A 12,191-nucleotide genomic window follows, 5' to 3' on the forward strand; every position below is an offset into this window, starting at 1 on the left:
ATGCTACATATCTATCTGTATTACCTATGAGGAAACATACTAATTTTTTACTAATCACTAGAATGGGGATAGTGGAGGGGGGGAATAAATGTTTTAAGTAGGACTCCAGTAATTCTGCCTCTTAACTATCTTTGTTTGCTTAGCTTGCCTCTGGTAGCAGTAATGCCCCAGTAACATTGTTTTCTCTTTTTCTCCTTCTTTGCTTCTGCCTATTTCGCCTGCTGCTGGCCACGCTTTCTTCCACTCAGCAAATGGTTTGTTTGTTTCCTAAGCTTTTATTCTGTGGTTATTTGTAGTTTCTGTCCTTATACTTAAATCCATTTAATGATTTTATTCACCACTTACTTTCCTTCCCCCCTTATGATAAATCTGACATGAGCTTCTTGGCCAAATGTCAACCTAAAAATATCAGAGATTAGTTTAGGAAATGAAAATGGATTTTGGAAACTGTTCTAAGGGGGCCTGTTTGCTCCTCACCTTGGGAGGAATACTCTGCAATGATAGAATATATTGGTCTATTGCTTTTTCCATAATGGGTCAACCAAAAAAAAGTGCTGATAAAGTCGAGGAGGATAAGAGTGTGTTTATTTTTAGACCGGATGATGAGTTCCTTCCTAAACAATCACAGTTGGTCTGTATTCCATGCTCTTTAAATTTTAGCAACTAGGCTTATTATCCAAATGGCATGGAAGAATTTTGTGACATTAAGCATTTGCTACAGTAGGACAAAGGTGCTGGTGATCTGTTTTATCTTGGTTAATTCTCAATTCAGAAGGAATCAGTGGATGTTCTTTCCTTACTTCGAGACTCTTCCTTCATTAGTTTCATAGTCCTTGTCAACTATGGTGCATTTTATCTTAATTCCCTCTTCTTAGTGTTCAGTTTTCTAACCCCAAAGGGAGGTTTTCCCTGCAGTTTGACCTGTCCTACCATTTGTCTGACACTCCTTTAATCTATCACGCCTGCAACATAGATACCTTTATAATTGAAAATGCCACTTAACAGGGGCACTGAACACTAATGGGAAGAGGATCTGTCATGGAAACCAATATCTGTGAGGACAAATGTTGAGATATTCTAAAAAGGTCAAGCCTCACGCAACTTTGTGCCACATATATCAAGCAGAATTTTAAACTCAATTTTAAAATCCTTAAATTATTCCAAGTTAAGATCTTGGCTGGGCAATTCACTGGTAATCCATTTGACAACATTTGTTTGGGGAAGATGAGTGTTGACCCCTCCAGTTACAGTAGCTGCTCTGTGGTAGTATGTCACCATGTCTCCCTGGTGCTCCTGCATTTGACAAGTCCAGCTATTTTGTACATATTACTGTTTTTCTCCTTTTTGTTTTCCAATGGACCAGATTGATTTCCTGAATTCAGTAATAGTGGATCTTCAGAGGAAAAATCAAGACTTAAAGATGAAGGTAGAAATGATGTCAGAAGCCGCTCTCAATGGGAATGATCTGAATAACTATGACAGGTATATAATACTAATATAGACTTATTATAAAGACTGGTTCTAGTGATTCTTCAGAATGACCATGGGGACAGTTTTGTTTTTTTTTTCAAAGCTAGAATCTGTTAAATCACAAGTCTTTAAGTTTTAGAGGTAAAAAATAATCTTATGGGTAGCAGACACTTTAAAATATCAATAATTGAACGATCCCTCATGATAGGATTTTGTAAGTGTATTTTTAAAAAAACAGTTCTTCTCACAGTTAGGTGGTACCATAATACACGAAACATTGGGCTTGGGAGCCAGAAAGATCTGAGTTCAAATTTGATCTCAGATATTAGCTGAGTGACCTGAACAAATCAATTGCTGTCTGACTCAGTTTCCTTAATCTGTAAAGTAATCATAGCACATATCTCCCAGGGTGGTTGTAAGGGTCAAATAAGGTAATTTTTGCAAAGCCCTCAGCTCAGCTCCTGGCACACGGTACGTGCCTAATATGTGTTGGCTGCTGTTATTACTATTATTCTGTACTTTAAAGGGGGAAAGGCGTTTGCCTCTTGCATGCATACTGCTAAAGCCGGGTTTCTTATTCTTGTTGGAATGGCAGTGATGACCAGGAGAAACAGTTCAAGAAGAAACCTCGCCTTTTCTGTGACATTTGTGACTGCTTTGACCTCCATGACACTGAGGACTGTCCCACCCAGACCCAGGTGTCAGAGGATCCTCCTCATTCCACACACCACGGCAGCCGGAGTGAGGAGCGCCCCTACTGTGAGATCTGTGAGATGTTTGGGCACTGGGCCACCAACTGTAACGACGACGAGACCTTCTGATGGCCCCGTCAGGAACGTCATCTTTTCCAGATGCGCACACACTTGGACAATGGAACACCAGCATTTGTGTGGGCAGACTTCAGGAAGACTCATATTATTTTTTGACCCCTTCAACAAATCTTTTAAAAAAAAATATTTTGATCTTCCATGAACAACCCTTTTTATTCTTTCTTCAAGCTAAAGTTGAAATAATAAATAGGTGAGTTGTCACCTCTTATTTGTCTTTATGTATTTGATATTTAATAAGACATTTGCACCAGATGCCATTATGTTACTTATCCATAGGGAAACCTCATGGAGCAGAGAACTATCCTTACGTTATCTTATTTAAATAAAATTTAAAATTATGATGTTAATTTTCATATTTGCACTAAAAAGTTTCAAGGCTGCATTTGTACATTTAGATTTTTTTAAAAATAGCTTTGACACTGGAATGAGTTGAAAAAAGTGTTCCATCTTACATTTTCATCTACTCATTTAAAATGTTTTATTCTTGATCAAAGAATTTATAAGCTCTTTGTGCTGCGCTACCTGGATGTCAGTAGTGCCTTTATTTCAGGCTTGATATGTTGTGTAATTATAAAATCATGAAGCAGGTAAAGGAAGTGAGGACCCCTCAGAATTGCTGTGGGGAACGACTTAGGACCTGGAGGCTGCATATTTACTATTCTTTCTGGGATTTTTGGTTTTTTTCATTTTTGCATAATCTCAGTTTCTATATATTGTGTATATATTTTTTAAAATCTCTATTTTTTTGGGAAAAAAACATGCAGGAAGTTTTGTTTTCAGGTTTTTAACTTTATTAAAGGAAAAAAAAATTTACATCTCTTATATTCATTACAACATACCTGCCTAATCCAGAAAAAGCACCACATGGCTTTGCAACTGTGAAGGTTTTTATTTGGCTCTTTGAAAAACCTATACATTGGAGGATTCTTTTTTTTTTTTCCCTAGAAATTCACTCCTCCCTCTCTCTCCTGTCTCCATTTTCCCTAGCAGCCGATTACTTAAATGAAGCAAAATCTCAATAAGAAATAAAACCCTTAGGTTAACCAATTTTCAGTCTTTTCCCCTGCTCCTTCCCCTTCTGCTTTTTCTGGTTTACTGTATTTTTAGATGAATGTAAGTTGGGAAATTCAACATGAATAATTTTGGATTTTCTTGTAGCAAAAATAAAATACAAAACCTCATCCAAGAGAACAGTTTCTCAAACGGTTCAAATTATTTATCTTCTCTTGAATGTCTCAGAATATGTAAAGAAGTAAATATACCGTGTCTTCCATTCAGTGTGTACAATATGAATTTCCTTTTCTTCTACAAATTGTATATATGCCTTTGATGTATTTCCCTTCCCCTAAGATTATAAACTGCATATTTGGCACATGAATATATTTTTAAAGAAAAAAAATACTTCTGTAATCACCTGAAAGTCTGAGTTACAGGTGTATGATAATAGGAATTGTTCTAAGAAGCTAAACATGTAAAGCAGTATTAAACTTTGGCCAACTTAAGTGTTCTGTATCTACTTTAATAAAGGATTATTCTTTTGGTGGTGGTGATCAATCTGAGTTATTCTGGGAGTGGTTGTGGTTCCTGTCATACCAGACCTTTTTTTTTTTTTTTTTGATAAGACAATTAGGGTTAAGTGACTTGTCCAGAGTCACACAGCCAGGAAGTGTTGCATCTGAGGCTGGATTTGAACTGAGGTCCTCCCGACTTCAGGGCTGGTGCTCTATCCATTGCACCACCAAGCTGCCTGGTGTGTCTATATTCTGTCACAGAGCTCAAACTTGAAACCTTCCCACTGTGCAGAACCTGCCTTGACTTGTGATCTCTAAGCAAGCACAACGTTCCATCACATGACATCAGAGAATCCCAGAATCAGAGCATGGGAAGGAACTTTCAACATCTCTCTTCTCTAACCTGTGCCCCCAAAGACCCCTCCCTCTAGCACCTAACAAGTAGAGCCCCAGTGCTCTTTTGGACAGCACTCGTTGTTTGTTGGAAGTTTTTATTACGAAGAATAAACTGAATTTTTTGCAACTTGAATCACTGCTCCTGTTTCTGTCCTCAGGGCCATTAAAAGAAATCTAGTATTGTCTTCACACAACATCCTTTTAGCCACTCGAAGATCATGATCACATTCCCCCTCTGCATCTTCTCTAGCTTAAAGAAACCAGTTCCTTGAAGCCATCGTCATGTGACATGACAGACACAGCCCTTCACCATTCCACTTACCTTCCTTTGGACCCTCTCTGGTTCATCATTGTCCTGAACCTGTAGTGTCCAGCACCGCACACACACATACACACACACACACACACAGCTCCAGACGTGGTCTGGGTGCCCCTGAAATCAAGCCTCTTGCAATTTTGGTGACTACACCATACTCCTGATTTGTGGAGAGCTGGCATTCCACAAATCCTCCAAGTCTTTTTCAGCAAGGCTGCTGTCCAACCTGCTTCCTTCCCACCCCTCCTCCATCTTGGGCCTGTGCATTAGATTTTTTGTATTCAAGTTCAAATCCTTAACATTTATGTTTATTGAATTGTATCTTATTAGATCCCACCCAGTGCTCTAGCCTGCCTTGTTACTCACTGTTGGTTATTCCTCTTAGATTAATTTCATCTGCAAATCTGATGAACATACTGTGTATGAATTTATCTGAGTCACTGATAAAATATTAAACAGCATAAATCCCTGGGGTACTCCATTGGAGACCCCCTGCAAAGCTACTAGTGAAGTATTAATTACTAGTTATTCTTGGAATCTGGCAATCTAGCTTTCTGTATTAACCTTCTAGTTCATATCTCCCTTTTCTCCAGAAGACAGTGAGATACTTTATCAAACACTTTTCATAAACACGGGCATCTATAGCATTGAGCTCCCCATCTACTGGTAATTCTGTCAAGAAAGATGAATTTGATGACATTCTTTTTTTTTCTGCTTCAACAGTATTTTATTTTTCCAGATACGTGTAAAGTTTTCAACATTCATTTTTGTAAAAATTTGCTTTCCAAATAATTTCTCCTTTACTTCCCCCTTTCCCAAGACAGCAAGTTCTCTAATAGAGGTTAAATATGTGCAATTCTTTTAAACATATTTGGATTTTTTGTCATGTCGTACAAGAAAAATCAGATCAAAAGGGAAAAAACCATAAGGAGGAGGAGAAAAAACGCCACCACTACCACAAGGTAGTGAATATGCTATGTTTTGATCCACATTCACTTGGTCTTTATAGTTCTCTTTCTGGATGTGGATGGCATTTTCCATTCCAAGTTTATTGGAATTGGTATGATTTATTCTTTAAGGATGGTGAACATCTATAAAGATGTCCTAGAACCTATCTCTCATGAGCTATTGTAGGATCTTCCCAACAATCTAACTTGCTGGCTTTCCTTTTTGAAAACTGGGACACTAATTGCCCACCTTCAACCTTCCTGTGCCTCTTCCATTTCCAGTGGCCCAACAATCACATCCACCAAGGACCACGTGAATAGTTCATCTGGGCTAGGAAACTTGACTCTAGCAAGGGATGACACGGTTGCTCACCATCCCTTTATTCATCTTGGATGTCACCTTGGGGGACATCTTTGTTTTGTCATTTCTAGCACAGCTCATTTCATGCCCTTCATTTGGTGGCAAAGGGCTCTCCAGATGAATGATCGTATGACAAAGCGGTAGCCCACCTAATGGTGGGACAAGAAGCAAAACCTCACTTTAAACTTGCACGTGCAAATAGGATAGAGCGGTTACTCTGTAACAGCTGACTGAGGCTTCACTCCCCAAGATGTGGTGAATAGGGAGAGCTGCAGCCCTCTCAGTCTGCCCAGATTGAGTTGTCGATATGGAAGCTTGCAAGAGACTATGTCCTCGATTTTCTGTTATGCACAGGAAAAATTTCATCTCTGACCTCATCATCAACACTTAAAGAGCACTTTAAGATTTGCAAAACGCTTTACAAATATTATCTCAAAACCACCTTGGGAAGTTGAGAGGTGCTCAGCAGCATGGAGAGTCGTGTGTGAGGCAGGATTGAACTCGGTTCCCTATGGCATCCGGCTGCTTCCTGAAATGTGGTAGGAGTGCTCCTTTGTTTTTTGGCAGTTCTACAATGTCTTACCTCCACTTCCAGATCTTTGAACAGTCTTATCTGGTTGAGGGAGGAGATAGGATCACTGCCTTGGTCTCTTCTTTAACCTCTGTCTTTGTAAGGTATTATAAGGAGGGATGTAAAAAAAAATCTCATCTATAATCCCATGGGCTATTTGGACTTGTTAGGTGATTGATAGTTGATGAAACTTTGGGGTGAAAACAAAACAGCTGAGGAACAGTTAAAGTTACATAGGATACCATACACACCAAAATATTTATCACAGCACATCTGTTTTATAATCACAGAGATTTGGAAACCGTGAGTTGAAGGTCATTTGGGGGAGTGGCCAGACTGTAGATCATGGACATAATAGAATATCACTGTACAGGAAGAACTGATGTGTATGATGAACACAGAGAAGCATGGAGAATTCCATGTAAACTGATGTAGCATTATAGCCAAGAAAACACCAAACACAGTAATTCCAATGTAAACTGAAAGAACCATCACACAGCAAAATACCAAGTAACTGTTAGAAAATTATAAAACTCAAGCAAGACTCAAAAGGCCTTTCGTTTTTTGAGGCAAGAGGTTCACAGGTGTTTCACGCTAACATGTTTTGGGACTTTTTCACCACCCTAATGATAGGTTGCATTGATTTCTTGGTTTCTTCTCTCCCTCACCCCATATGATATGCTATAAATGACAAATCTCTCAAGGCAGAGGAGAAAGGATTCTGTGAAAAACTAAAAACATAAATAAAAAAATATTTTTAAAAAAACTATACAGCATAGAGCAACTATGTGGACATGAATTCAGGCTAAGATGAAACTCTTCCTTGTGAGCTTTAACAAAAATCATAAACTTTATTCGTAACTTTTAATTAAACTCCTGAGGCAAAAAGCAGAGATGTCCAACTCATGACCAGCAAACCCTCTGGTACAGCCCCAAATAGATTAAAATGTAATTAGGAAATGTTAAAAATAAAAATACAAGATAGCTAACAATTATTTTTTCTAAGGTAATACTCGGTAGGCAGCAGAGATCCTTTCTAGAGATTGATACTACATGTCTAAAGGGCTCTGGGTACTAGGAATATGTCAATATTCATGTAGATTGAGTATTTTTGATTCTCCCATCTATTAGATAGGATCCAACACACCCTTCAAATACTTCAAAACAGCTATCATGCCTCCAAGGAGGGAACTTTTGCAGATTCCTTTTAGCTGAAAACCTCTCTGGCCTTTCTCCATACCTGGAATGCATTCCCCCTCCTTACCACCTCCTCATAGAACCTTCTCTCCCTTTAAGAAACAGGTCAAGCACCCTCCCAAAGGACCTTGCTTTTAACTTTGTATCCCATTATCTATATAATTATCTATGACTATCCTCTATTAGAATATGAGTCCCTTAAAAGTAATACAGTTCCATTCTTTGTAGTCCGTGTCTAGCATAGAGCAGGCACTTGTTTCTGCTGGTGGTCCTCTGGGTGCTTTCCAGTTTATCCATGTTCTGATGACCAAAAAAACCCAACCACCAAAAAAACCTTTTGAGGTTCAGGCCCCCAAACAATTACAATTTCCTTATTCCTGCCTGAAAGAGAACCCTGTCGAGGCGGCCCAGGATCATAGCTTTGTGGGGCCCCTAGGCAAGCTCACTGTTCACATTACAATCTACGATTAGCCACGCTTCCTCCATTTTGCACATGTGAGTTCATTTTGTTGAACCTGAGGGAAAACTTTCTATTTATGCTTCCCAATTTTTTGTCTTTTTTGATCTAATCCAGCATGTTAGACTGTCAAGTTCTTTTTAGCTCCTGACTCATCCACCTATCCCTGACAAATTTGACATCAGCAAGTTTGATGAGCATACTATCTCAAATACTCAAATCACTCATCAAAATGTTAAAATAGCACAGCACCAAGCAGACAGATCCCTGGAACCCGACTCTGGAAATCTCATTCATCCACTGCTGAATCATCCGATTACCTTCCAGTGCACATCTCTCCATCTTTTCCACACAAATAGTAAGAATGGTGTGTGATACTTCATCAAGTGTTTGGCTAAAATCTAGGGAAACTGTGTTCAGTTCTGATTTTAAAACCCCGTCCAAAGATTAGTTTGATAGGATTTGCTCTTGAGAAAGGCAATGCTGGCTCTATGTAACAACCGTTTTCTTTGCTCGTTGTCCTGCCATTGAACTCTGATGACTGGAGGGGAGAATGAGGCTGAGGACCTTACTTAAATCTGATTCATGAGCAAGTCAAGGCATAATCCTCAGGATAGGTCCTCTCTGAAAATGAAATACAAACAGCAACAACCACAAACTGAAGGGAGTCATGTAGTTGATGCAGATTTTAGCAAACCTTTTGACAAACTTTCTCATATTAATTCTTGAGAAGACACAAAAGATAGAGATGGGACTAATATAATCAGATAAATTTGGAACTGGTTGGATGACCAGACTTAAAAATAATGGTAAAAACTCAAGAAATCTGTGCGTATTCCTCTGTTATTTATATGTATCAATGATTTGGATCAGGAGTCCTCAAACTTTTTCAATAGGGGGCCAGTTCACTGTCCCTCAGCTTGTTGGAGGCCGAACTATAATAAAAGCAAAAACTTTGTTTTGTGGGCCTTTAAATAAAGAAACTTCATAGCCCTGGGTGAGGGGGATAAACGTCCTCAGCTGCTGCATCTGGCCCGGGCCGTGGTTTGAGGACCCCTGAGTTAGATAAAGACAAAATTCACCAAATGTGCAGATGACACCTAAGAAAGATAGCTGAAAGATAGCGAACAGTGCGTAACAAGATCCAAAAAAAAAAAAAAAAAAAATCTTGATAGGCTAGAACATTGGGCTGGATGTAATAAGATGAAACTCAACAGGTATAAATGTAAAGACTTGAATTTGGATACAAAAAGTCAAATTCACAGGTGCAAGATGGAAAAGGGGTGAGAAGGCTGCATGACTGGACAGCAGTTATGCTGGAAAAAACCCCCAACTTGGAGGTTTTGTGGAGTGCAAGCTCTCTACAAGTCAGTATTGTGGTGTGGTCACCAAAGATATTATGATCTTGGACTGTATGGAGAACATCGTTTCCGGAATTGGTGAAGTAAGAGTGCCATTGAATTCTGCCTTTGTCAGACCTCATCTTGGAGTTACGGGTGTAGTTCTAGACATCACAGCTTCAGGACACTGATGAACGCCAGAGGGTCTGAAAGGAGGGTAAGTGGAATGGTGAAAGGCTGTGTCATGTCACATGAGGAGAGGTAGGGGGAACTGGTTTCTTTAGCCTAGAGAAATACAGAGGGGGAACATGAGAGTTATCAAGTCTCTAAAAGACTGTCATGTAAAAGATATTTCTACTGAGTCCAGAAAATAGAAGTAGGAGCAATGGGAAGTTGCAGAGGTCAATTTAAGCTTGATTTTAGGGGGGAAAAAATCCTAGTAATTAGTACTGTATAAAAGTGTGATGGGGCAGCCTTAGGAGATGGTAAATTCTGTTCCTTTGGAAATCTTCAGCACAGGCTGAACAACCACTTTTGGGTGCTAGAATAATGCGATATGACCGCTGAAGTCCCTTCTCACTCTCTGGGATTTCCAGGAATAGTCTCTGCTAGGATAGCAGCTTGTTATACAAGTAACCACTACTTTCAGCCTTTTTTCTCCTGCCTTCCAATATTTAGTATTACCACTTAATGAAAACTTAATCAGTTTGTTTTTTAACTTTGGGGTATATTAAAATTTTTTATTCTAGATCCTTTTTCCTTAAATCTAAAGCATAGTGGTTCTCACAGAATTAATAGTAATATTTCTATATTTGAAAAAAATGATAAAAATACTGGTTAGAAATCCTTTTCGTTTGGAGGAACTCTTTGGTCATCTATTTTTGTTTTAAGGTTCAGCTTGCCATTTGAGTTTTTGACAGGAGATCATCTACAGCATATGGATAACTATATCTAGTGCCTAGGCCAGAAGAACTAATTAATGCTGGATCCAGTGGCAGAGGATCTGGGCAACTTCTCTAACCTCAAATCCTCGGTTTCCTTATCTGTAAAATGTGAGGAAAAGCCTCAGTTTTTAGTTCCCTTCAGTTCTAAATCTATGGTGCCTTATCTTAGAGAATAACTTTTTCAGTAAGTGGATTCTAGTACCCATTGAACACTTGTTCACATAGGTTTCAAAATAGATTTTGTACAGTTTTTCTTTTAAAAGGAAAATGATAAAATCTTAACATTTAGTAATTTAAAGGGCTCAGAATTCATCTAATCCCACTCATTTTACAAGTGAGAAAACAGAGGACCAGAGAGAATCGCAGTAACATGCCTAAAGTCACACATGTAATTTTCCCTATTCTACCAAATCTCCTGGACAATCTCCAACTCTCCTCTCCTGATTTCCAGAGTTTTATCTCTATAAAGAAATGCTCATCACAAAATTGAAAAATGCAGCGGGGCATCGTGACAACAGAACAGCTCCAGCTTCAATAAATAAAATCCATGGGCTTTCTTTCTCTGGTGACTCCTTCCCTCAAGGAGATCAGGAAGACATTCTGCAAAGGAAAAGAGAGGTAACAGCCTCAGGGACTTCTGCCCCTCGGTGGGGCCACAGGACACCAAGAAACAGGTCTCCACCGTGGATGCTTGTGTTTTTTGTAGAAGAAGGAAGCAGTTTCATGATCCGGTGCATTCAGCGTGTGCTCCGAAGTCCCTACAGCCGGAGTTCCCAAGCAGATGGGGAAGAGCCAACTTAGGCTCTGCCTAGACCAGAGCAACTCGAGAGGAGCATCTCCTTCGTTTCCAGGCCCTCCCCTCCGATCACGTCCCTCCCATCCAGACAGGAACTTAATGTTAAATCTACTCAGTTCCGAACTTACTCCCCCCATAGTCAGTAATTCCCCCCTTCCCCATTTTAGACAGACTCAATATCTCTTTGTAAAAGAAATTTAATCTCGTGGGCGGTTGGATGTGGACATTTCTACCATCCCCGCCCCGCCCCTTGCTGCACAGAGAACAGGAAACCCACGGTGACAGTGGCGGGGCCAGGGCATTCCCACTCTCTTGGGGAATTCCTGATAGCCAGCTGCGGATGCTTTATGGCTCTAAGTACTGTCACCTCTTCTACGCTGACCACGCCTCCTGGTGGCTGTGGCTGGAGTCAGGCTGAAGCTGGGCAAGGCACGTCACCTTCTGCCCCAGTGTCCTCCTCCCGGAAATGGGGATGCGCACAGCGGGGCCTCACGGGGTTGCAGCAGAGCCCCTCCTCGTGGGCGCCGTGCCGGGGCTGCCCCTCCCGCCCTTCTCTGTCCCCAAGGCCCCACGTGTCACCTCCACCCCTGCATCCCCCGTGGCCGGGCCACTTTCACTGACCCTCGGGCTCGAGGCCAGCCGAGGTTCGAGTTGTCGGTCTTGCTCCCGAGACGATCGCTGTGGGGCGGGCCCTATAATCGTCTCCAGTTACTGGAGAGGGAAACTGAGGCCCGGGAGCTCCCGGGCTGGTTATATTGAGTAATAATTATAGGATCCGGGAGCAAATGTGCCCTCGCACTTCCTTCGCTCCCCTGGAGCCCCCAAATCCCCAAGAAACCCAGACTGAAAGCAGGGCTCAGGAGGGGACGTGACTTCCTAACTGGCACTGAATTCCCTACGAGGGAGGCAGCCGGGAACAAACCACGAAAGTGCTGCCGGGAGCGGACGGCGCGCTCCCGGCGCGCATGCGCAGAGGCGTCCGGGCAGCTTCCTCCTCTGCCTGTCATGGATCACGTGGCAGATGCGCGGTCACCTGACTGCTCTGTCGGTTGCCG

General features: G+C 40.9%; 1 protein-coding gene across 27 annotated transcripts in view; it reads left to right on the plus strand.

The window, feature by feature from the left end:
* Nucleotides 1-3,854, plus strand: part of CLIP1 (CAP-Gly domain containing linker protein 1) — a 138,933-nt gene extending 135,079 nt beyond the window's left edge. For 21 of the 27 annotated variants that reach the window (XM_031948495.1, XM_031948499.1, XM_031948497.1 and 18 more), the window contains 3 exons: nt 249-254; nt 1,364-1,482; nt 2,066-3,854. In XM_031948495.1, the coding sequence (XP_031804355.1) occupies nt 249-254; nt 1,364-1,482; nt 2,066-2,291 (351 nt within the window). In that variant the 3' untranslated portion in view covers nt 2,292-3,854. The remainder of the gene's footprint in view (nt 1-248; nt 255-1,363; nt 1,483-2,065) is intronic. The other 6 variants (XM_031948498.1, XM_031948519.1, XM_031948520.1 and 3 more) reach the window with 2 other exon arrangements.
* Nucleotides 3,855-12,191: the final 8,337 nt, after the last annotated feature.

The sequence above is a fragment of the Sarcophilus harrisii genome, chromosome 1 (assembly GCF_902635505.1).
Source record: "Sarcophilus harrisii chromosome 1, mSarHar1.11, whole genome shotgun sequence".
Lineage (NCBI taxonomy): Eukaryota > Metazoa > Chordata > Mammalia > Dasyuromorphia > Dasyuridae > Sarcophilus > Sarcophilus harrisii.